The 26,168-nt window shown below is 42.3% G+C and overlaps 1 protein-coding gene across 2 annotated transcripts; it reads left to right on the forward strand.

Annotated features, from left to right (window-relative positions):
• The first annotated feature begins 7 nt into the window (after window positions 1-7).
• On the forward strand, window positions 8-24,959 carry DCUN1D3 (defective in cullin neddylation 1 domain containing 3). 2 transcript variants are annotated; one of them, XM_062634581.1, is made up of 4 exons: window positions 8-134; window positions 10,810-10,885; window positions 15,519-16,051; window positions 17,494-24,959. In XM_062634581.1, the coding sequence occupies exons 3-4, from the start codon at window positions 15,621-15,623 to the stop codon at window positions 17,963-17,965; spliced, it is 903 nt and encodes a 300-aa protein (XP_062490565.1). In that variant the 5' UTR covers window positions 8-134; window positions 10,810-10,885; window positions 15,519-15,620; the 3' UTR covers window positions 17,966-24,959. The 2 variants fall into 2 exon arrangements, with proteins under 2 accessions (XP_062490565.1, XP_062490576.1); XM_062634592.1 differs by lacking the exon at window positions 8-134 and adding an exon at window positions 3,733-4,819.
• Window positions 24,960-26,168: the final 1,209 nt, after the last annotated feature.

Below are 26,168 nucleotides of genomic sequence, written 5' to 3' on the forward strand. Positions count from 1 at the left end.
CCGCCCAAACTGCCCTCACCGTGCGTGCGGCGTCGGGCACGCCGCCTTGCGTCACGGCGCCGCCGCCGCCAGCTGACTGCTCACCCCCGGAAGTGATGCAGGGAGGGGTGGCAGTCTCGCAGGGAGCCGCGGAGGTGAGTGAATTGGACCGTGTCTCTTCCCGTCCGCGCCGGGCAGCGGGAGGGGGTACGGCGGCGGTGCTGGGCTCGGCTCCGGGTTCCGCTCGGCGCGGGCTGCGGGGCTCGGCCGGCAGCCTCGGCGGTGGCGGGGGCCTCCGCTCTGCCCCCCAGCCCCGCCAGGGCCGGTTGGGTGCGGGGGGCCCCTGTCGCCGCCGCCGCCCCCTCACGGCAGGGCCCGTCGCTGCCCGCCCGGTCGTGGGGCTGGCAGCCGCTGCAATGGTCCTCGGGTGCCGGCTTGTCCGGCCGGGAGCCGGAGCCTCCCCCGCTGCTGCGGCGCGGGGCCGCCCCGTCCGAGCGCCTCTCTGGCGGGTGGTCGCTCGGTCTGGCTCCGTTGCAGGCCAGTACGGCTGCTCAGCAGGCGGGTGCACCCCTGGAGTCCCCCCCCCCGCCCGCCACCAATTTGTGCGCCTCAAGTAATGGTGCCGGCTCACCTCAGGGTCCTCTCCCTATTTTTCCATGTCGGTGTGTGCCTTCTGCAGGGTTCCAGGACGTTTCTTGACAAGCCGTCTCTCTGCGAGCAGCACCGCATCCCTCCGCGGGGATCAGCTGCTTTGTTCAACCCCACTCCGTGTCAAGCTTTATGCGTGTAGCACTGTGATAATCATTGTGTTTGCGGGGAAAAGGCAAAGGGGAAACGTAGATCAGTTTATTTCCAACATATTTTCCATAATCTGAATATGCCACCCTTGCACAGCCACTTTTCCTGTAACTTCAGCTTTCATCCCCTCTCCCGAGGATGTGTATATCCTTCTTGTGAAACCTGCAGTCTGTGCTAATCACTCTTAGTGTCTGGGGCTATGGTGGTACAAACAAGCTGCTCCTAAGAGCATAAATTCTAACTTGCTTAATCACTGTTTCAAGCAGATACTGGTTGAAGCAATATGCTTTTCCTCTTAGTGTTGTGGTTGCTGGAAAGAATCATTGATTATCTTTTAAATAGTTAACACTGCTGATATGCTGTCCTTCAAAATGTTACATTGATAACTGAACAGCTTGATGCCGGCTATCGGAATACAGCATTGATCCACAGCTGGGAACTTTTTTTAAATGGGACTGTCTGCCGCATAATTTAAAGAGGTAATAGGTTAAGTGCTCTGAAAAAAGGGGTAGAGCTGTGCAGAGAAAGCACAGAACTGCCTTACGTTCCTGTAAATTACAGGCAGTCCTCACTGGCAGTTGCACTGCGTGGTCTGTGTTTGTTGGGAGAACAACCGGTTGAATACGTATCTTCTAAACACATTATGTGTTTAAGAGCCTCTTTGTTAAACAGTTAATATGTAACTATGGTATTAGTGTTTTATTTGGGCTAGCAATGGGAAGAGAGTGAGTACTGGTGTTTCTCAAGTGCATCTTAGCACTGCTATTTGTTTCCCCAGTAGAAGATAATCCTCAGGAAAGGAAACAGTTCCTTGGTTAAAATCACATGTGCAAGTAGAGAGATCTGACTTCATGTGCTTGTCAGTTCTGAGGCTTGTATTTAAAATCTTCCCCATGCACGGGTGTGTGTGTGACCTGTGGGAAACCTTCATAGCACTTTACATGAAAGGCAGCATGCAGTCTAAAGCAAAGGTTTTCTGCACATCAGCAGAAAGATGAGAACTTGTGATTTGCGTTGAATTGGTTCAGATTTGCAAAGTGTAACTGCCTTTACAAAGCTACTGCAAATATCAGCTCTTTTAATGGTTTCTGAAATACAGATTATTCTCTAATAGTATGTTATATGCAGGTGTGAATGATGATAATCCTTAAACAAATTCACAGAACTTAATAGGGGGACTTGCAGCTTTGATGCTCTCTGGCTGCTCAGTGTGAAATTGGTTTCACCTGGAGACTGATAGGCTGCAACATGATCTGTAATCAGCCCCTGGATCTTAAAGGCTGGGTTAGGTTCATTCTTTGCACGGTTTCTTGCTTTATTTTGGAATTGAACATTTTCTGTTTGTAGCAAATTCTAACTGATTTGTGTCAGTAATTCTTACAGTTTGTTGATCTTGGAAATTCACAATTGCATCTTCTATTTAGCATGAATTGTATTAAATAAAGTGATCAGATGAACTGAAGAGGTGGATTTGAGAGACTAAGAACGGCTCTTTTGGAAGACTGTCACTGAAATTAGTTATAGTATGTATTTGAGCAAGAGGGGCTGCCAGTTTGACAGACTGAGACAAAGGGACTTGTTCTGACAAATTTGTGTGGATGAGGAAGAGGATTGGTTCTGCTGCTTTCATTGGTTCAGCTTAAGGAACAGGAAAAAATCCTGTATGGTGTGTGTGTGTGTGTGTGTGTGTGTGTGTGTGTGTGTTGGAAAGAATAGGGGCATGGGAATATAAAGTAGATGGAGCAGTGGGATACAGAAATTACTCTTCTAAATTTGCATTTCCTCATGGCAGAAAACCATGTAAAGGTGGTTTGGATATCAGATGCACAGCTGCAAGCCGCCAGGGGTGAGTCTCCTGGTACCGCTCAGAAGTGGCCCACACTTTAGCACTTGGTGCTGGGGAAGCATTGATAAATTTAGAGTCTTGGAGCGCTATAAAATCCACTGTGATGGGTTTTGGCAGTTTGTAAGAACTTGCAAAGTACAGAAACAATGTTATTGTTCCATTAGGCACATGATTTGTAGTGGTGAATGTTAACAGGAAAACTGTGTTCTGAGTAAGAGGAGACTGTAAAAATAAAAGCATAGGATGTTAGAAAAACAGTAATTTCTTTCATCCTCATTCTTAAAAGTAAAGGAGCTGAAAATTGGTAGCCAGAATTCTTGGAGACTGAAAGAACAATCTGTAAACACTTAAGGGACTTGGTAGACACAGGAAGATAAGAGGGAACCCCCTTAAGAGCCTTCATCAGAATTCCCTGACTGGGCTCCTTCTCTCTGGCTGCTTGTCCCTAGGGGTCTGCATCTTATCTCACTGGCTTCCTTTTGTCTGTTTGCCTCTGACTAATAGGCTTTGTCTTCTGGTTACTGGAAATCTAATAATTTCTTTTGTCTCTTTCCCCCTTCTTCCTTTTAAAAATACTATATTAAATGGCTGTAATGTTTTGCAGATAATCTACATTGGTGAGATGGATTAGTTGTATACTTGACTAAATTATTCAGAAGTAATGACATAGTAACTTGACTTGAAACAATGGTAATTTCATGGCAAATGCTCAAGGCCAATGTTGCCTTCTGGTAAAGAGCCACCTGCAGTTTACCCCCTGTAAACATATGACACAAGTAAACTGTCTGTGCTAGTTTTCTCAGTGTCTTCTGTACAGTAAGTTCTCTCAAGTGTGTCTTTCAAAACAGTCAGCTATCTCTTTCCTATGCCTCCCCCCCTTGACTCTAGTTTGAGTCAGGTAATTACAGATCTGGGTTGAAGCCTTTCCAGGGAGTGACCAGAAAAGCCAAGACTTCCAGACTTGCTCCCATCGTTCACTTGTACCTTCACTTGTACCTTCACCTCACCCTTTCATGGGAAGGCTTTGTGGAACTGCTCAGCTATTGGTAACTGGCTGTTGGTGAGGAGGTCTGAGAGCTCCAGGGGCAATGGTGTTTGACATCTGAATGGGACCTCTGCTTTCCCTTGCACAAATGCCGCTATTCTTTGTGGTGCTATAAAAACGTTCTTGTCACATGTGGCTTTGGTGTGACAGTTTGGTGACTTTTACATTTTGATTCTAGTGCTAATCAGAACAGACCAAACAGGGGAAGAGCTGAAACAAAGCTTCTTGTCTAAAAGATAATGTGAGAGCTAACCAGTTTAGACTCATTATATCTTCTTTTTATCCATGTGTGTTGAGGGGCAGCTCTCTAGTCCAGTGGTGGGCATCTTGAAAGAAGCAGAAAATCTGGATTTCAGGTAAAGGTTATTTAATTGCAGTGTTTTGCTACTAAAAGAGTGATGGTTAGGGGACTGTTGAGAAGTAAGTATTAAAGAGCTCTTTCACAGAAGTAGAAATACTGTAGAGAAACCAACAAAAGCATAGGTGGTGAGCCAGGATTCCGGTAAAGAGAATGAACTAGTATAATCTTCTGGTGTCTCAGAAAGAATAGTTATAAATGCTGTTCTGTCTGTGACATCTGTTTTGTGAAAGACAAAACTTACTTAGCAAAATGTGAGAATGCTGTTACTGACCTCCTGTCACAGTTTGTTAGTCCCAGAAAGTCAGACTGCCAAAGACAGTATGACAGTCAGTTATTTGTTGTTTCACTTTTCCTATTTAGTGAACATAAGTGTTTTTTTAAACCAAAGGGATTATGTGTTCCTGAAAAATACCAGTCTTATTTTTGCATCCACGTAGTAGCAGAAAGTGACAGGCTTTAGTTCTTACTCTGAAATTTTTTAGTGCGATACAACTTCCTTCTGCAGCTTTGAAACATTTAATGCAGTCAGTCTTGCCCTTTTGTTTAAACATTGAAAGGGAGGGAGAAAAATCACCTAAATGCCTATGATTATGGGAGGCGTGTGTAGCTTAGTAATGGACTCACAAACACAAATGTCCTAGAACTTGGTTTTGGTCATATGCTGACTGTTCAATGTTTTCATTGCGGATGAGTCTGTACTGTAAGCCTTGGGTAGTCTGGATCAGCACATAAGTGGGCGGTCTGGAAGTGCCAAAGGTCTGATGTATACCAGCTTCAAGCACAGTTACCTGTGAATGAAGTTAGTGATTATGTCTCATGAAGCACAGGATACATGCCTACCCGCCGTATGTCTCTTGAGACACAGGACATCAAGTGAAATCTGGGAAATGTGAAAACTTACTAACAAAATGTGTGTGTTGGTTGAAGCTGCCACCAGATTTCTCAAGGAGAGCTGAGAGTCTATGTTATAACTGATGGCCTAAGTTTGAGTACTCGGAGGAGCTCCTTTGAAGCAGTTGATACGGTTAACATCTAAATATTGCAGCATCCTTTGTACAGGGTGAAGTGTTAGTATGATTCACTGTAATAGGGAAGTCAGGACTCTAATCAGTAGAGTGAACTGGGGTCTCTGCAGGTGGCTTTGTGTATTTTCTGCTTTAAAAACTGCAGTCGACGTAAAAATCAAGCACGTTCTCTTAAAGCACTTTCAGATGTCAGCCCTTTCACTTAGAACAATTCTTTGTACATAACTAAATATGATTTGAGTCTTTATGTGGTCAGAATGGTAATGAAGTTCCTACACAACTGCGTTAAATGAGTGATTCTTTTGGCTGGCATCCTGTAAACCATGTTACACTTACCGTGATGGCTGTCACTGCTTCTGTAAACTTATGAGCATCTGCTGCCAGCAGTGATCTTATGAGGTGGTCTGGCTCTTGTCTTTAGACTTGTCCCTTTGCTGCCCTGTGAGGTGGCTGTTTGGGTCACGGTTCTCACAGCTGCTTTGTGGTGGAGATGGGATACTATTGACCAGAGCTGCTGGAAGGACTTCCTTTTTGTTTTGTGATCGGTGTGTTTTCTTCATCATCAACAGGAGTAAGAAATAGAAAGTTATTCACTTATTACAGTTAGTTTAAAGCATATCTTATTATATGAATGTAATTCAAGTAGATATCAAGGAATCACTTTATCTACCTGAATTATGTTCAGCTGGACATAATGGATGAAGGTGCCTCAGCTGCTTCAGGGTGAAGCCTGCTAGCTGAACTTGGTGCAAAAGAAAATCTCTGCACACTTAGCTCGGTTTAAAAGTCAATGTGTTTTTCCCCACTGCAGAGTGGATTGTAGAACAAGGTGGTTTTCCAGAGTTATTCTGGTTTGGCTACAGGGTAGTTAGAGTTTTCCGTAGATTAGTTTACAGAACTGACTGAGACAGGGTAAGGTCAATATTTGTAGCCCAGCTACTTTCAGATGCTTACAGTGGAATGAATCTGTGTCAGATATCTGAGGGTCATGGTTTCTGTTGGTCCCATAACCTGCAGTTTTGCTGGTTGTGTTTGAGCACAAAGTGTCTCTTGCTCTGGTATGTGCTGCTTTAATTATTCATAATACATACTGAGGTGCTAAAGGTTATCGTGCTGTGCAAAAGTTACAGTGTACCCTGGAAAAATACTGAAGGATTATTCTTTTACAACCCTTTGCATGAAAAAGGGAAAAACCCCACGCACCTTCGTTAGATGATGATTTGCTTTTTCAGAAGTGCTGGACCTTGAGAGTTGTGCGGCCTCATCTCAGGGCAGAGGGGGAAGGTTGATAGTTTTTAAACAGATAGAGATGAGTTGCTCACTGACTGATTCTTTGTTTTTTTCAAAGTGATAGATTCAAACTCATCTGGGGATTGAGTTATGTGCAGTGAAATAAACAAGTTTGTTCATGTCTAAGTATGAATGAGGTAGGGCATTGTATGCAATCTGGTTGGGGTTCTGGTTTCAGCTTTACTGAAAACTGATGGTGTGATCTTGAAGAGCCATGCTGTTTGGCTGTCTTGATTTCCCCTCTGCCCATTGTCTTGTTCATAGTATAAGTAGACTTCTCAAAACAAGTACTGCTGCTGTATGAATTGGTTCATTAATTTATTTACGTTACAGAAGCACCTGAAGGCACCCTTCTAAGATTATATGCTATTTAGCTAACTGGGCTTGGGTTCGCTCTGTGAAAATACAATAATACTAACAAATTGTTCCACCCACCTAATAAAGTAGGATGAAGTGCATAATAGGAAAGGGTTTAAAACTTTTAAATGGGGCTAAGTGGTAAAACAGAAGTAATCAGTAAGTAAGGTATTGTGCTGTTAGAGGGTGTAAAAGAAAGGGAGGGATTTGAGGATGGTGCGTGTCTGCTGAAAAAGCTGCTTAAGGAATGCCTTTCATGAGAGAAAGCAATAAGGTGCCATTACTCTCCCTATGATTTTTCATTATCTTAAGAAAAAAATGAATAATCTTGTAAAATTACTTCACACAGTTAACTACAATTCCAAAACATCTGTTTTGTTTTTTAAGACTACTAGTTGGACTTTGGACATGAAAAGTGGTGTCATGACCTGTATCTTAGTAGGGTGCTTTCCAGAGTACAGAAAGCAGGTTTCTTCTGCCCAAGGTCTTGAATGGAAAAGTCTCCCTTGATGTCCCAGTCCTCGTCTTGAAGTGACGGCACACTGTATTGAGGATCAGTTGTTTAAAGAGTTTTTTGTCTGCTTCTGACAGCAGTGGGGCTGCTTCTAGGTAGTGGTTTTGGTGGTATCCCTGGTTTTTAACGCTGAGAGCTGGCCCAGCATTATGGACTGTAGACATGGTAAGGCAGTTTCTGAATATATTGTCACTTAAATACAATATTTTTTAGGCATTTTTGTATCTGCCCCTGTTTTTTCTTCCATGCTAGTTAAGCCTTTCTGGTATTGTCTTTCTCAAAGAAGTCCACATCTCATTTGATAAAGTATTCAGGCTTCCAAGATACACATTATCTGGCTTGGTTTTCCCACTGACTGCCATTTAGCCTGCAGCCAAAACTCTGTATGGTCCCTTTTCAAGCCTCAGCATACGTGGCTTCTACTCTGTTACAGGTATGTTCTATAGAGACAGACTTACGCAGTTCGATTGAATTTCTAAATCTAATTTGTTTCCAAAGCTCAAAGTGAGGTGAATTAGAGATAGCTTGTTATCTCTGATTTGGAAGAGGTGGAGAGAGCTCCCATCTGTATGCTCCCAAAATCATTACCTGGCTGTAGTTCATCAAAAGGTGCTTGAACTGCAGGCAGCCTGACAGACTAATAATTCATTGTAACTAATTGCAGCAGGACTTTCCTGCTTAAGACTTCCTCTTAAGTAACTTTGCATAAACATTTTTCTGCAGCAGAGGTGCAGAGCAGATGTGTGTGACACACTGGTGCTAGCATAGCGCTTGGGTAGGGATGTAGTGAGGTGTCTTCTGCGCTAATGAAAGCCCATAATGTGCCCATTGTGCTGGAGTCAGACTGCTTTTGCTGAGAAAGTTTAATTGCAGGTTATGACTTGAAATAAGCAGTTTCCATATGTGATGGCTTTGCTGACCGAAGCTTTCTTGGTGCTTTAACACTTAATGCACCAACTGCTTTGGTGCTGTATGATAAAGCTTACATCCTCTAAAATTCTGCTTGCTGAAGAGGGAAACAGTATCACTAATTCTTCACTGATTCCCCACAGGAAAGCAAAGAAAGTTGCCTTTTGTGAGAATGCTGTCAGCTATTATACCTGGAAAAAGCTGCTGAAGACAAGTGTGGAAGGCAATAGCAGTTTTGGTGCTGCAGTGTTCTGTAGTGTGATCCTCTGTGCACCAGTGCGCAGGAGAGCCAAAGTCGCAGGGGGGAGTCAGGCACAGGTGTAAAGAAAGGCAGGTGAGCAAAACAAAGGTCTCCATAATCCTGAGGGCACACACCCTTTATGTATTGTCCCATTGGACCACTGAGTGGGATTGCTAACCACGATGCAGACTGTTTTCTGAGTTGCTGTAGTGTGACACTCCTGCTGTGCCAGCAAGGGGGAATGCTTGGTGATCGTAGCATACAGCTATACGTTGCAAACCTGACCCAAGGACTGAATTAAAACCTGTGCCATGTGTTTGATGCTTCTTCCCATCCCAGTCACCTTACGTTATTTAGCATCAAGTCAGCCACAACACATTGCTGTGCTCTGATAGCCTTTAAATGCAAGCTTGAAGAGCTTGGTTTCTTTACTGCTCATACTGGCTTTTCATTCCACATCCCATAATGGTGTTGCCACAGAAGTTTCCACTTGCTACTACATTAAAAATTAAAAAAAAAGGTGAAATGGGCAACTTGGTAGAATAGAAGTAGTAAGAATGGGGGAAGAATTGTAGCTGGTGGTTCTAACAGATGTTAAAGCTTCCAGCTCCCAGCTCTACAGTGTGTGTGTACAGGTCAGCCAACCTAGAAACTACTTCAACCAACCTGAGAAAGTTTGGCTTTTGCTGGGTAGAATTGAACTCCATCAGATTCAGCTCCTTTTGAACTTTGAAATAAGGGTTTGCTTCCAGTAGTTAGGTGGAAATGTGGTTTTGGTGGATCATAGATTTCTTCCAAAGAAATACAGATGTGTTTGAAAAGTAGTTAATTTGTTGCATAAAGTTGCCATGACAATGAATTTAAAATGTGAAGTGTAAGATGTTGCCCTCTCCTCTATTTAAGCAGGCTCCTGGGGGAATGAGGCTCTACAGTGCCCTTATGTCCCTCCCGTCGCTTCTTTCCTTCCCCAATGATTTATAAAAGGAATTATTTGGTTGCACGGGACCCAAAGGAATTGACACAGAAGTGCTAAGTGTTACTTTTTCTTAAATTCTTGAAATCCATGAAGTGCTATGGTCAAATGGAAAGAAATCCAACCTAGCGCTTCCACTGTGAGGACAGGAACTCCTCTGTTCATATACGCATTTAAGTGGGCTGATGGCTGTGCACCCGCGCAGGGTGGCCCTTTCAGCCGGAGTGTGTGCTACAAGAGCTCTACAATAGCTGTGAGGCCATGGAGTGGATGCAAAAGGGTTCTTGTTTGTGTGGAAGATGAGGTTTGGAAGCAGAGGATGTAAATCCAGACAGAAGTAGGCTTTTTGGACTATCCATCTCAAAAGTAAATGGCTAAAAATGGTACATCTGAGATATACTTTTGCTTTGTGTTTGTGGGTTTTGTAGGGGTTTTGAAGTGTTTTGGAGGCTGCTTCCTGGGCTTTTAGAAGCTTTGATCTGCACTAGGTTTTATTTGTTGGTCAGATTTGTCCTAAGACTTAAGTTTGCAGAAAACTCAATTTGTGTGGAGACTGGCCTGTGCAATATGAACTTATTTCATGGCAGTCTTTCTACATCATTGCCTGCTTTTACTGAAGGAAGCATTGAACAAGCTAATGTTCCCACTTGTTTCCTCAGTAGTAGGTTTTATGTAAAAAGAAGTATGCAGAAAGGCAGCTTTTGATCACCTGCTTTCTCATCAGATGTACTAGGAGCTGTAAAAGCAAGCCATTTCAGTGGTTTAGTGTGGTGGAGCAGAGGAGCTTTACCAGAGCTGTCTTGTTTTTGTTTGGTGTTTTTGTTCCCTAGATCAGATACAAACAGAGGTGTTGACTAGGTGCTGTGGTTGTAGCTTTTGCTACACAAACCACACGTTTTATCTGTCATCTTCAGAGCTTCATAGTTCCATAGCAGAGCTGGGAATTTAAGAGAAGCGCAGTTGAGCCAGCTGAACTGAACATGGGAAAACAAACATGGAAAAGAATGTGCTAGAGAATGAAAAAAGAGAATTGCTTTCTAGACCCAAATGATGCTTTGCTAGGAAGCAGCTGTCTGGCATTCACAGATTAAACAGCCGCTTAGCTAACATGCATTGACAATGATAGCGTGTCCTCTGTTTTGCTTTGAGTGCATGAAATGAGGATTTAACTCTCCCATGCTGAAAGCCATGAAAGTATCCGGAAGTGTGTGTTTACTGCTAACAAACATTTGAGCTTGCGTGTTGAATTCAGTACCTGATCTATGCTTTAATGACAATGCAGAGTTAATGGTGTTAATGATACTTTGTAAGTCAAAAAGTGAAATAGTTGTATAAAATGACTCTTTCAACAAATGGATTTTTGCTATGAAGGTTTTATTAAATGCGTAGTCGTTTCTGAGCAATGTGGTGTATTCTGTGGTTTCATAGCCTCTTCTGAACGTAAAGACTTGTGTGGTCTTTTGTCTTGCAGCATTTCATGTGGAAGCCAGGGAGCCTGAAGGAGGCTGTGAAGCTAGTGGAATGATTCCCCGTGTAACTGAAACTATGTGAGTATTAGATGTTTGCTTACAGTATCACTTGTCCAGCATCAACTCTTAAAACAGCAGTTGCTTCTGGTTCAGCAGTTGCAGTGATCCTTTCGTGCCTCCCCAGAGGAAATCTGTGTGTATCTGCTCAAAGCTAGCAAAAGACAGGGCACCCATGATACTTCCAGCTATTGAAGAAGTCCTGTATCCCTGTTCACTAAAAGGTAGATAGTGTGTAGTGAAAAGTTGAGGCTGGGTTAAGCTCTAGCAATGTTGTCTTTGCCTTTACTAGTGAACTGCTACTTTGGAAGGGATTTAATGGTTGGCTGAGCTGTGTCCTCTTTTGTTACGAGAGTTCCTAAATTTGTTTTTGATGGATTCTTGAATCTGTGGAGGGTTTTTTTTCCTCTTCTTTTTATACTTAATGTGTTTTGAAACTCATTGTAAATACCTTCTGATGCAACACTTTATTAAATGGCATAATGCTCGCCTGTGTTGTTCTCTGGATGTATCTGATAATTTCTATTACTACACTAATGTTGGTCATTAAGGAAAAATACAGGGTGACTTAAATATTTCCTTTGCATCTTCTCTCCTTCTGCCAGCTCTCCCCCACTGCAGTGCTGCTGTTTTCAGTTGTGCCATGGCATGCTTGTATGACAGCAAATTATTACTGAGTCATTTTGTTGTTTTGCTCCCTTCCAATCTTGGGTTGCATGTGATCTGGTCACTTGAAAATGAGAAAAAGTAATTCCTTTACAGCACTTAAAAAAAAAAAACCAACCCACCCCTAAAAAGCCCTAAAAAAATCCAACCCAAGAAGCAAACCAAAAAGCCCCCCCAGGCATAGCGAGGTCTTTCCAATCTTCTCTAGGTTTTATGTTTAATGTATTGGGCAATGTAGTTCTACACATCCTTTGTTCTTAGATGGAGGCTCTCCTTTTCCTTACCTTCTAGAAAGGAGTAGAGAGCATCATTGTCAATCTCTGCTTTGCAGTTCCTGTTACGTGGAAGATGGCCTCATGGGCTTCTTGGTGATTCATATTTACTGTAGGTTATTGCTCAATGCTTGTCTGAGTATCTCTTTGGGAGTACTGTATCCTGTAGCACTAAGTATGTTCCAACCTTAGCCCTCAATTTTGATCTTTTTTAGCAGAACGGCAAAACTAGTGGTGAGCACTGCATTTGTGTCTCACAGTTCATGTTGTACTGTTACAGTAGTTTTGCTCCTGGGATATGATCCGTTTGGGAATTAGTGTTTTGTCACCAATCTAGTATAACCTTTGGGTATATGAGAACTTCATACTTGTAGTTCCTGATCCAGCTGGGAGAAACAGCTCTGCACATCCTTGGCTTACTTAGCTGCAGTCAGTATGACCTAGACATGATGTTTGTTTTGCTTTGCAGTTAAATGAGTCGCTTTGTTCGCTTTCCTAAGAGTGCTTTTTCCATATTCCTTGAATGCTGAGTTCCATGCAGCTCCCGATGCTGCAACTGGATCCTCTCTCCAGCCTCCCTTAACAAAAGGGCCGACTTCTCCCACTTGTTTCTATCTCCTTCCGAGGCTCTTGTTCCTTTCAAGCCTTGAAACCTGAGTCATGTAGGAAGCGGAGGTGACTAGTAAGTGAAGTGGATCCAGCTCAGTGAAGGCATTTTGTAAGAGTGTAACTGATGGAGCGCCAGAAGATTTTTCTCTTACAAAACCAGATACATGCACAAGCTGCCAGCGGATGCAGTCTGACCTTTAATTTTTTTTAAGCAGGTTTTGCTATTTTTGGGGTAGAATGCTTCAAAGTATCTGGCACATGGCATCAAGTTTCGTGTAGTAGAAAAGTGAGGCATTGCAGTAACTGTATTTCAGTATCTTCTATAGTGTTTGTTCCTAATGAGTAGGATTGGACTCTGAAAGCCTCCTCGGCAGGGAGGAGGAAAGAACTCTGTTACTGCAGGGAAGAGCAGTGGTTGCAGAGCCCAGGCCGTGGCTGTTCAGGAGCAGCAGCCAGTTACTTGTAAGGCAAGTAGGCTGAAGTACAGAAAACATGCTTGTTAGAGGGGTATGCTGCAGGGGATGTGGTTAACTTGCACTCTATGGGTTAATGTTGTGCTCTCCTGTGGTTTTTGGAAACAGCTGTTGGGACACTTCCTCACATACAGGTGTTTAATAATGCTGGCTGACCTTCGCTCTGTGTACTGTAATGTTGTCTTTGACAGCAAATGACAATAAACCCCATCTGTTTCATCAGATTGGTGATGTCACTTTATAGACTCAGATGTTAGATCATCATTAATACAAGCCGTTGCTTAGGAAACATGACAGCATGAATCTTTTGCATTAGGAAAACTTAGGGGCAGAGTATATAAGTTAGTCTTGCAAACTGTCTTTCTAACCTTAAATGTGGATTCCTGAAGTGAATTGGATTAATCTCTGTCCATTATTTCGTGTGTGATTTGACTGCTGCCAGCTATTTTAAAGGGTAGTACCTTTCACTAATAGGCAGCTATTCTTTAGCCTGTCCATAGGGAAAAGCTTTTTCCGAATCCCGAACAGCAGAAAGCTTCATAAACTAGCTATACTCTACTTTAAATTCTGCTACTGGTTTTTACTTAGGATTTCTTCATTCTGTCCCTTTACTTGCATGCTTCTGTCTAAAGGAAAACTTACCAACGCAGTGCTAGCTGCCTTGGAGAAACTGATGGAAGAACAAGGATTAATGTAGATGGAGCATTTGAATTCTGATAAATTTAAAGGGGAGAATAAAAAAAGGCTGGTATCTGGGAGTTCATCTCTAAGCAGTAATTTACACTGCCTAATAATATCCTGTTTGTTTTGGTGTAATGAAGAAATAGTATAGACTGGAGATGATGCTGTTGCTCAGACGCATGGCAGCACAGGAACCAGTGCCAGGCTGTACTCTGCAATTCACAAAGAGCTGTGAAATACTAAGGACTCATAAAATTGATTTTTTGGTTGTTTATGTAGAAATGCATATTTTAATGAATCATTTAAAATACAAATGAATAAGAAATTATTATTGAATACATAAAATTGAACTTTACTTGCCTATAAAAATGATGCTGCAAAGTTCATGGTTAAAGCAGTTTGATGAAGGGATATACCAGGTATTTGTTTCTTCTGCTGCTTAAAACTAGGTTTTTGTTAGTTTTGTTTATGGGTGGTGGGCTTAAGAAAAGGAATCGGGGAGGGGAAGCCAGGTAGTTGAAACCAGCATCTTGGCAAAAAATACCTTTTCTTTGCTCATGAAACTGCATACATGCTGTTTTGACAAAGCGGGTATAATGGCTGAGAAGATTGATGTTTGTAATCCTAATATCTGGAGAATTCATCTGCACTTGGTGCTGCTGTTCCAAGTCGATTTACAGCTTAAAATGGGGACTTGATCTCAGAAGAATACAGAAAACCTGAAGTCTATTTCATTTTTTCATTTGTAATTTTAATCTCCTTTCTTGTTCTGTAACCTGGGAGCAGTAAACAAAGACAAGGCAAACCCAATTCTTATGTTCAAGGCTTTTGCCTACCTGACAGCAGAGATGAAATGCAAATAAGTGGGTAAAGGAGGAATATGATAAGCAATTGCTTTCTTGGAGTTGATGTTTCTGAGAAATGGACTGTCCATGGCGTGGCTGCGTGCTGATAGGATAGTGTCAGAGTGTTAGCTTGGTTTTAACAGGGATCATTTAAGAAACCTTTTCTGTGGGAAAAAATTCTTTTCCAAAGACTTTAACATTATGATTTATAAAAACAGAAAATGATGAAATCATTTGGCATTTTAATTTTTTTTTTTTTTTTAAACTGAACTGGATTTGCTACTTCTTATCTGCATGGGCGTCTGTCTGAAGAGGTTCATTACAAAGGCCCCCTCCGTCTGTCTGTCTCCTTACCTGAAGGGAGGAACCCACTTGAAACAATGCATAATTCCTAAATGCTATCTTGCCTGGAAAGTGAGTGTTGCACCTTTCTGCAAACACCCTCTGTATGTGTGTCAAGAACAAAAAATCTAGATTACAGACTCAGTTTAAAAAAACCCAAACAAACGCACAATTCCCATCATCCCTGCCTCCCCTTGGCGTCATTCCCCTTCTTCCCCCCAGAGGTTAAAACCAAACCCAACCCCCCCCCCCAAAAAAACCTTTTTTTTTTCCCATTTGCTGAAGGTGCAGTCTAATGCTTAACGCTGCCAGGTTGTCCCATCGGTGTCTCCACCCTCCCTCCCCCTGCCTCCTCTCCCCTTACTTTGTTTTAGTGTGTTATTTTCTGTAAATGAAATGTGGGTATACTTTTAAAACCATTTCCTTTAGAATATTTCTGGGTTAGAGTAGTCTGTCTTGATGAAGCCTGTACATGAATCAACCTCTTTGTAACCTATGTTACAGTAAGAATTTTAGGAATTTCCTTTATTAGGACCTGTTAGTATACTGCAGCCACTGAGTGAGCTGCATTGATTTCTAGGTAAAACAGCCTGAAATTGCCTGAAATTTATGGCATATGCCAACCTTCTCTACACTACTCCTTTTCAGTACGCAAGACTTAAATATCCTGAAGTCTGTCTCTTACTGCTGAATGTTATCCGACATTCAATACTTATAATATTCTTTGTGGAAAAACCAGCAATTTGACTCTGAAACTGCTTTTCAGGTCAGTTGACTACCACTAATGGCATGGTGAGATGTGCTGAAGAGCAGCTGCGAGGGTGTCCGACGGTAAGGGGACTGCTCTAGAAACTGGGCTTGCAACATCATGGGCCAGTGTGTAACGAAGTGCAAGAATCCCTCTTCTACCCTTGGCAGCAAAAATGGGGAAAGGGAATCTGGCAGCAAGTCGCACAGTAAAAGAAATACAGTCCACAAAGATGACCATGGTTCAGCTTGTGGGAAGTCTCCAGGAGATATACTTGTGAATGGGACAAAGAAAGCGGACGCTGCTGTGGAGTCCAGTCAGCCTTCAACGTTTTCTGGAGATATAAAGAAAGACCCTGTTACCAGCGCAGAAGAATCTTCACTCCAAAGGATCGGGGAGTTATTTAGGAGATACAAGGATGAACGGGAAGATGCCATACTGGAAGAAGGAATGGAACGATTTTGCAATGACCTCTGTGTTGATCCCACTGAATTTAAAGTGCTAGTTTTGGCTTGGAAATTCCAGGCTGCTACCATGTGCAAATTTACAAGGTTAGTTCTTGTAGAACTTGTAATTATTTTCATATGTTAAAGTATATCCTGTCATCTGTGTGTTGGAGAGGCAGCCTTATTAGCTTCACTTACCTATTTTTTCTAACACTAGCGTTTTGATCACATTAATTCCTACTGCTGAGAAGGTAAGCTTTGTATTGTCCTCTTTTCCCCTTCCCCTCACAGTGGGTTTCAGAACCTAAAAGTGGTTTTGGACATTATGCTGCTAAAGAACAACAGTGTAATGAACTTCTGTAGATATGAATTTATTCTTAATTTACCAAAACCAATTTAACTGTTTCCAGCATTATTTGGTGATGAGATTGGACACAAAAATTAATTTTTGCTTTAAAGTAATGTGAGATTCCTTAATAATTGCTACCAGCTCTATTCTCATCCTGTGAAGAATGACAGACTGCTTCCAAAGAATTGTTCCTGCCCAACCAGTGTTATACTTAATGTCTTTTTCCAAGAATAACCCTGTTGAAGTATAGACAGGGAAGGAAATTGCAAGGGTTTTGACACTTGTAGCTATTTCATACTGGCTGACAAGTGATTGGTATTTAGAGTGTTGTCTGTCTTGGACAAGGGGGTCAGTCAGTTGGCTGATAGCACGTGTGATCCTTCAGGAAACAGCAGAATGGCTAAAACTTATCAATAAAAACTGAAAAAAAAACAAACAAAAACCCCTCCAAAACTACAGCAGCCTTCCCCACCTTGATTGTTGATATCCAGGTAAGAGCAAGATTTCCTACAGGGACTTGCTGAGAGAGAATGAATCTTTTATTTTCAGTAATGCTTCCTATTTTTACTCAGCTTACAACTTTCAAAATTACTTTGGTGTTCTGAGCCTTGAAACAAGCCTTTGCTGTGCACTGAACACAACTTTTCCAGCACCTTCAGGGTCTGTGTGGACATGGGAGGGTGTCAAATGGGTGAATTACTCTGGAATGCAAATGTGGATTTAATGACTGCTGATGGGACAGGTATTTGCTAACGTGAATTGCAGGTGTAGTGTCTGGGATTCTGCACAACCACCGTGAGTTTTATTAACATCATTTTGATTTTCTTGGAGAGGGCAAATCTAGTGGTGAGAGGCTACCTTTGTTCAAGGGCACACTGATTGGTGCTGATTGACTTCTTTCATCAAGGAAAGCGATGTTGTCTTCTGTTGTCAGAAAGCCAGGCAGCAAAATCTTTCAAACCCCATGAAATGTGAGGGGTGTATGTGATTCCCCAGGCCACGAGGAACTGCTTGGAAATGTGTCTCTTTCCACCAGCCCCGTTGCCAAAATCTTTGTGCCACCTGGGCTTAAGAGTACACCTTGCCTTACCCAGACAACCCTCTTCTGATTTGGCATAGCTGAATGGAGATGGGAAGTGTTCAGCATGTGAGGTCAGGGTGAAGTGCTCACACTAATTTCTCTTCTCTTGCTCAATAGGAAGGAGTTTTTTGAAGGCTGCAAAGCAATAAACGCAGACAGCATTGATGGCATTTGTGCAAGGTTCCCCAGCCTCTTAAACGAAGCCAAGCAGGAAGATAAATTCAAGGATCTCTATCGTTTCACCTTCCAGTTTGGCCTGGACTCTGAAGAAGGACAGAGGTCGCTACATCGGGAAATAGCCATTGCCCTTTGGAAATTAGTCTTCACCCAAAACAAGCCCCCTATTTTGGACCAGTGGTTACACTTCCTAGTCGAGAACCCCTCAGGAATCAAGGGAATCTCCCGGGACACGTGGAACATGTTTCTAAATTTTACTCAGGTGATTGGACCGGACCTTAGCAACTACAGTGAAGATGAGGCCTGGCCGAGTCTCTTCGATACCTTTGTGGAGTGGGAAATGGAGCGAAGGAAAAAGGAGGAGGAAACCAAATGTATTCTGTCTTCGGACACAGAGGCAGAACAGACTTAGCGGCGTCGAAGCAGCGGTGATGGAAGCAACCTGTTGCCCTTCATGAAATGTAAACTCTGGATGTTTCTGGAAATTACCAAGGCTCCAGATTTTTCTACTTTACACCTTTTTCTGCCTTGTCTTTGAAAGGGCTCTAAAATGCTGTAACATGTTTTAGGCACTTTCTTAATTTTGGTTATTCCTTTTACTCTTGCCCTGAAATATTTGACCCTGGCCCCAAGTTAAGCATTTTGGGGTTGTTTTTTGTTTTGTTTTTTTAAGACTTCAGATTAGTATAAGTAAATCTGATATTTCTTGCACAATGTAGATCTTTTTCGTTAGGTTAAATTAACATTGCTAAATTATACAGTGCCAGATATAAGTTTTTCATACCACATCCGTCAGGGCAGGTCTGTACTGTGTGTAGTGCTGTTTACATTGTTGACGTTTTAGGCTGTAATAATTTTAAGGTTTTCTACCAAGATGAACAGCAGTGTTAACTACAAATGCATTAATCCCCCGGTATAAGGTTCCAAACAACCAACAAAACCAACAGCCTTTTGTAATACAGCTGATTCCCATTTGAGCTCTTAGCGAATGAGTCCAGATCATTCCTTTTTTTTTTTTTTTTGGAGTTTCAAACTAAATGTTGGGATTGTTTTATAAAATTACTGTACCTGTCAGTCAACTGAGTGGTAGATGACGATTTGTACCTAAATCTCTTACACATCACATAATAAAAGAGCAGTACTACCTCAGTTTTATTGAAAGTGGACTTCTTGATGGACTTCCATTTTTCTCTGGAAGTTGTATTTTTGTGGTTACATGAGACTATTTTTACTTGACTAAAAGAACCAAAGGTTCTGCTTCTTAAGTTTGCTACACATTGGCAGAAGCAACACACAAACCCTAAGTCTTCAAGGAAAACTGTGGTATAATTCTGCTTTAATTTGTTTGATTTATACCTAAAGTATTACCTTACTTGTCTGGCAAGCACAGTACTTCTATGTAACGAACTATCTTTTGCATTAATATTGACAAACCAATTTTTTAAAGCCTCTGTTTAATTGCTAAGGCGCAGTTAATACTGCACACTTCCTGGAGCAACAATATCGGCATCTGATGACAAAGTGAATTCTTAATGTGTTCTTAATGACAACAGTGTAGATGAGTCATTTTTAGAAGGATTTGATAATCTTTGGATAGGAGTCAATATATTATTTTACAATGCCTGTATTGGGACTATTTGCCTGTTGAAACTTGTGACTTAAAGGGAGTTTTATTAACACTGGTTGAAACTTTTTTTGGTTATTGATGCTACCTTTTTTAATTTTAGTATGTCAACTTTTTTACACCTTTTGGTAAAAGGGATGGTTGCCAAGGCTTTCTGCAGAGCTAAGTGCTGGCTTAATGAATTTGATACATTTCCATTACACACCTTTTTTTAGAGCTGCATTTCAGGATCATAGAATGGCTTCAATTTAAAAAAACAAACCAAAACCAAAGCCTGGACAGTCATCCATAGCACCTAATGGCATTTGTGATACCAGGGTTTTAAAGTTAAAGGGAACCAGATTTTAGGTGATGAGCCTGTCACTGGCATGCTTTGCACGTCTGCTGTGACCCAGAGGGGGTAGCAGAGAGAGGAGGATCTGCCTGAATTCTGTCACTGGCTTTACTGGTGTGCAGCCTATGCAATAGCTTGGGTCTGAGATCATAAATCACCAACAAAATGTGGGTATTGAAAACTTAAAAACCAAACCCACAAGCCACAGATAGCATCTCTTTCATCTAATAAAAGGAGAGTTTGGTCCATGCTGCTTCTGCAAGCTCTTGCTGGGACATGCATTAAGCTGTAGAAAACAAATGTTGTTCTAGGTGCAGCTGAGTCTGTCCCTTTGCAGGAGGGGAGCCCCGAACTTGCTGTGTTACAGGTAAATGCACCCAAAGCTTTGTCCTTGCTACTATAACCTTACAAGCTACCATGGCCTAAGCACAGTTTGGCAGCAAAACTTTATTCCAAGTCGGTGAACAAAGCAGGCCAAAGCACTTGTGCTGCTATAATTGAATTTATGGTGAGACTTTTGCTGGTGCTGTTGTTTAAAAAAAGAAAAGCTCCCCAACAGAGGCTGCTTTGTTAGTGAAAGTTCCATATGGAGCCTGATTTAGTAAATGAAAACTGTATTTATAAGTTTGAGACTTCTCATTCAGCTATTAAATGCTTTGTTCATCTCTATTTTTTCCTCTAAAGGTAATTTAAAATGTCCAGAGTGTGAAAACTGAGTATTCAGATGAATAGGCAGTGCATGCACACACACACACACCAAATCATGGCAGCAGCTGCTACTGAGTCATGTGCTAAACTGCAGCAGCTCCAGAGGATGAGGGATGGAGTGCTTTAAGGCTGGCACTTATCTTGTGGCCTGAATGTGGATAGCCATGAAGAAATCAATCTGAAGCACATGAAGGCTGAGCCATTTTAGTATAACAAAAATAATACAGCTTCTTAAAGCTGGTGGTGGTGAATATAGAGGAAGGGAAAATCTTATTTCCTCCTAGGGAAAAGACATACGATTCTCAGTGACTTAAGTCCCATGTACATGAGGCCAGCCTTGCTCTTGTTCTGCTGCTTTCAGCCTAGCAGGAGCAGCTCCACCCAATGGGTAGAATACTTGCAAAAATAGCCAAATGCTCTATCTAGCAAAGTACCATTTATTTTTAGTCTAACTTCAATGTTTTAATTGCCATTTACAGAATGCAAACCAGACCTGTATCAGTTTTATATTCCTGAACCAGGAGCTGAAGGTCCCGTGTGATGTGCTGACAGTGAGAGAGGGAGTCAGACCTCCCCTTGGATTGTCTGGTGATTGTATGACCCTAAACAAGACTAGACCATACTCTGTAATGCTGGTGTTCCCGTGTGGGAGTGGGGGTTCTATATGGTTCTGGGAAGCCTCTAAAGATATGCTTGTTTAATGGTTAAACTGTGAATATCTATGGAACAGGCCAAATACTTTCACTCTTCATTTTTTCTATACTTTAAATCCTCATGTAGGCACAGGACTGTAGTGAGCAGCTGATGAAATCCTTGGAACCATTGCAACTATTTAACTTTATTTTAATTATAGTATGTGTTAGGAAACCTTATGCATGTAGTGAATCTGCTGCAACTTGGGGTAAATAACTATAGAATGCTATATAGTTAGTTATAGTAATGTACTGGAAAACTGGTCTGACATCCACACTCTGTGGCATCTTACTGCCTTCCCTGATATGCAAAGAAATACAACTCCTGTAAACTTCAGTCCCTAGGAATAAAACACTGACCACCTGCACCGCATTATAGTTTGCAACACCTTTAGAATTTGGCTCCCAGAATGACTGGAAGCTCAGTTGTGCTAATTTTTACTTGTGAGTATTGCTGAGGTCAAGGCTATTGATTCGAGTATGGATTTGGAAGATTCCACCCATAAGACATGACTGAGGAAATTGAATGCTGAATTGTGAGTTTACTTGCTGCTGGTGCTATTCTGAATGGAGGATTATAGCTTTTTAATACTGTGCAATTGTAATGAAAGAACCACAGGAAAAATACATGGAGGTGTGGCAGAAAAGTGGACACCTGTGGCAGTTGGGTGTGCTGAGCCCTGGCTGCCCCTGGCTGGTACGGCAGATCTGCTCATGCATCAGCCTCTGAACCGTGATGGCTTTTCAGCCAGTACACTGAAGAGTATGAAACGAGTTCACTCTGCTCTGCTGTTGGGTGACTTGAGGCCGGTTGCACACAGATGCAGCCCCCCCCTCCAGGCAGGGTGGCTCTGAGGTGAGGTTTCGGAGCACTGGGGACAGCAGCAGCTTTGCCTGTGTGACTTCTATTTCTCTCCTTGCATGTCTGTCAGAGCCTGAAGAACCCATGGATCCCAGAGCTAGTCTGTCACCCATGGTTCCCAGGCATGGCTATACCTTAGTATTTTCCTGACACAAGTATCTTCCTTACAGTTCTAATCCTTGTTTCCAAATAAAGCCCAGCAAAGTTAAAGAAACACCACGTAGTTTAACAGCCACCTCAGTCGTGATGTAATTTGTTGGCTGAGACTACATCATTCCCATTCATCAGAAAATAACAGTCATTGTGAGCTTCTGGGTCTTGCAGCCTTGTGTTCTGCAGTGTGATCCTTTTTTAGAAGACCCTTGGTGAATTGGGTGCCTGGTTCTTCCCTTGAGCTCACTGTGCTCAAAACGTGTGCATGTGAATTTAGCCTTTTGTATTAGAAAGGAAGATGCTTAACCTGAAACTCAAAAACTCTTCAGGGTAGTGTTTCAATATACAGCAAAACATTACATGTTTTCTCCAATGAGTATTGAAAGCTGACTGTCTGCTTAAATCTTGTTGTGTGCAAACAAAACCACCAGTGTTAAAATTTTCTCTCTGGACTATTGGAGATTGCAGCTTTGGTTTTATATTGTCAACTGCAGTGAAATACATGAGATTGTAAAATGGAAGGCTGTAACTCGTTCACCATGAAGTACATAGGTAACTCTACCTCTTGTTCTTAGACTTGAATTGTTTGAGGTTACCATCCTTCTCTCCCAGGATTTAATGCCTGGATGAGTACTCTGTTTTAATTGACCCAAATTAAGTATTATCTCTCTGCCATCCTTTTTGGTAAACTGCTTTTAATCTGCACGCTCCCTTTGAAAGGGAGCCAAGTCAAGCTGCAAACAAGTGTTGGTCCTCCTGGGTGCTAGCTTTGGAGTGCCACAGAGTGACCAGCTGGGAGCTACTCTGCATGTGACTCAGGGGTTTTATCACGCACCCTCTCCCCTGGTCGGGCTGCCTGTACTGACAATACATTGATGATGGAGCAGCTGCTCCCCAAGAGGGAGGGAGCCATCAGCTTTTTCCTTTGCCCTTGGAAAACTGTAGGAACCCACCTGATGCAGTGCCATGAGTGTATTTTTCTTTTAATTGGAAATGACTGTGTTTTGTTCCATGTTGGACTGGACCTGTAACACCCAGCAAAGATGGGAGCTGCAGGAGGCTGCACGCATCCTTTTCATCCCCAAGGTCAGAATCTTGCTCAGGACAAAACCCATGTGCATGAGCAAAGCTGGAGTGTTCTCAAGTGTATTGGAGGTGCCAGATTGTCTCCGTTGTGCTTATTAGTGTGTTCAGGTGGTGTCTCTGTCATGGAACACACCTGTGTTCCTTGTGTTCTTCCCCCAAAGAGAACTACACCGCAGTTACGGTCACTGCAGATCCCAAGCAGATGCTGTGCTGTAGCAACTGTTGCCACAGGATTCTTCTTCCCGTTTGGGGGCTGCTTTCGGGATGTGACCTCTTGCACTATCTGTACAGGCACATATTTCAAGGGAATGGGGGCTGTGTGAGACACTGGGTAAAAGGAGGCTGAAGGTCCTAGTCCCGCTAACAGCTTGCCTTAAATCACTGAGGTTAGAGCAGTTCCTCACTACTATAGCAATCCTCAGCCTGTCTGTAGTTAGGTTTTAAAATCCAACAGGTTCTGGAGGTTTTACAGAGTTTTTAAATTATTTTTGAAAAGCTTCTATCTTTGCATAATTGCACTCTTGAGATGAGCCCTTTCTGAATAGCATTCACTTCACACGCAGGTGGAGGAACCGTCCAGCTCCAGTGTTCTTGCTGTAAAGTGTTTCTTTTCCTCCCTGTAAATTATATTTGGACTACAGGTTGCCTACTGTTGAACCAGTGTGTTTACTTGAATGTTGCCATTGTATGCAGTTACAACTGCTGAGTCTTGCTCTTCTCTGGGCCCATGAGAGGGGGAGATGTGTGGCCAGAAGTGGCAATCCCACACAGAGGTGGAGCTGAGGAGGGCTGGCTGCTGTTTTTGTACTCCCATATGTATTACCCATTAGAGGACTTCACAGAATAGTGTTTAATATTTTAAAGTTGTGACTTTTTAAATCACACTAAACATACATTAAAGTAGGCTTGCTTTCTTAGCTCTGAGTTTGAGAGAGTCCTTACTAAGGAGATGGGCTGGTAGGAATGGTCGGGGGGCCTCATGCTGTTAAGTTGTTGAGTGACTTGAGTTCCAAGAGCTGTGGATGCAATGGTCAGGTTTAGGTCCTGTCCCTGCACTGTTGGGGTTTGTGCTGGCTGGTCTTGAGGACATGAAACAACTGCACATCATTGACAGGATGTGTGGAGGAGAAGGGTTAGCCTGGGGGAACTCGTTGACGAAGCTGGGTTTCTTGGAGGACTTGCTTGTGGATTTTGTGGCCCCAACTTAGTCTTGACTCACTCTTTATGGAAGGAACGCATTTTGATAGTGTTTGCTCCCAGAGAAGTAAGTAGTTCTAACTAAGGAAATAGAATCCATCTCCCCATCCCTCAGTAAAGCAGCAAGCGTGGATAGGATCAGATCTGCTGTTCTCTGTTGGGAGTGGGTTTTGCCTTTTCAGACTCACCCAAGAGATGACTCTGTATGATCCAGTTTTCTTGCTCTGGGAAACAATGAATGTGTTGCTTGTTGTGGAGCAGACCCGTGCTTCCTCTTTAAGGCAGCAGTATCGGAGGTGCTGTGTAAATGTAATGCTTGAAAATGGCTGGAGTAAATTCTGTTTCATGTAGGGCCTTTTTTAAAGAGATGTGGCCAAATTTGTAAACCATGATGTAGAGGACAAGTGGGAGAAGTTCAAGCCGATGCATCTCCTGCATCCCTTTGGGTTTGTAGTTTTACAGTTACTTTTCTTATGTGAAATTCTGCTCACCATTGTTGTCTGGAACAGAATGGAAACAGCATCTTCTAGAATGTGCAATTTAAGGCACAATGCAAATAGGTTGTAATGAGAAGGTTGTCTTTACTTGATAGCAATCCTGAGTGCAATGTTTTTGTCGTGTCCCTTTTGGAAGAAGAGCATTAAGTGCAGTCTGAGGTTTTTCTTTTAAGCAAAGCATTGGTTTGTCCATTACTGACTTCTTGTGGAATTTGTGCCAGATGTATATTAAATATTTTGGTGCTTTTTCTAATCCAAGTTGCCATTCATTTACCTGTGAGACTATTGAAATTCTGTATATTTAAATGACCAATCCCTCAAAGAAAACAAAATAACCCTTCAGTCACAATGTATCCTGCCTACTGTAGCTTTGTAAATGTTCCAAAGCTTCTGGGTTTCCTGTATTCCATTAAGGTCTGAGGGGAGGGAGGGGAACAGCTACAGCAATCTAATCCACTGGAAGGGGCATGTGCACGCTGCTCTGTGCATTACTGAACAAATGAGTAATGTTTTTGGTGTTTACATGACACATTGGTGTTCACTTTTTTGTGCTCAAGCTTTGTACAAAATGTCTTATTTAAAGCTGAAGTCCTTTTTACATTTTCAATTAAAAGGGGACAAATTAATTATTTTTTCATGCCTATAAATAGGACTCTTGCTAGTTTTATTTGTCATCTCCAGCGTTTCTCAAGCAGGAATCCTGGATGCTTACTAAATTCTGCCTAGTCCTTGCAAGGAAGTGATCCCATTCTTTCTCAGTGCATGGAATGAAAAACAGCTGGGATTTTCCAGCTTTGCAGTGCAGATGTCTACAAGAAGGAGATGCTGGATGTGAGTAGCCTTAACAGAAGTGTGCTCTCACAGAAGGTGAGCGCTGGGGCAGGCCGGCACTCAGCCCCTTCCACGGAGCAGGGAGCCAAGGGGACGGGCAGTGCTGGGCGAGGGACCGCCTCCTTTCACATCCTGTAGTAGCACATATTGATGCTATTCCCAGTTTGACAGCTGCAGCCAAAGGCCACCAGGCTCACCTGGAGGGCATAAAGTGCCTTTTTAAAAGAAAAAAAACTGGCTGCATTCATCTTTAAGATTTCATTTCAGGAATTTTGGAGCCTTTAAATTTATGTGGGAACAACACTGACGTGTGCATCCACTACCCACTCACTAGTGCTGGGCTAGCACTGCATTTGTCTTTCTCCTTTCTCACTCTTGCCTCTATTTTTGTCTGCTCCTCCACACAGCAACTCACAGCTTCCACTCCATAAACTGCCAACTTGGGGTTGGAAAGTAGGAGGGTGTAAGTATTTTATCAACTGTATTTAATAATTTCTGGAATAATAACTACTTAACTTTATCTCAGCCCATTCTAATTCATATCAAGAAATTCTTTGTCTCATGTTCAAACCTTGTAACAAGCATTTCCTTTTTTTTTTCTGAGTGCCAAAAGGTCTCCCAGGCATCTTCC

This window comes from Pezoporus occidentalis, unplaced genomic scaffold (assembly GCF_034315485.1).
Source record: "Pezoporus occidentalis ecotype Australia unplaced genomic scaffold, CSIRO_AGI_Poc_V1 ctg113, whole genome shotgun sequence".
Taxonomy (NCBI): domain Eukaryota; kingdom Metazoa; phylum Chordata; class Aves; order Psittaciformes; family Psittacidae; genus Pezoporus; species Pezoporus occidentalis.

Bases quoted from the DNA above. Each gene is read 5' to 3' on its own strand.
- DCUN1D3 (XM_062634581.1), top strand. From the start codon at position 15,621: ATGGGCCAGTGTGTAACGAAGTGCAAGAATCCCTCTTCTACCCTTGGC. The intron at 16,052-17,493 runs GTTAGTTCTTGT...CTTGCTCAATAG, and splicing joins ACCATGTGCAAATTTACAAG to GAAGGAGTTTTTTGAAGGCT.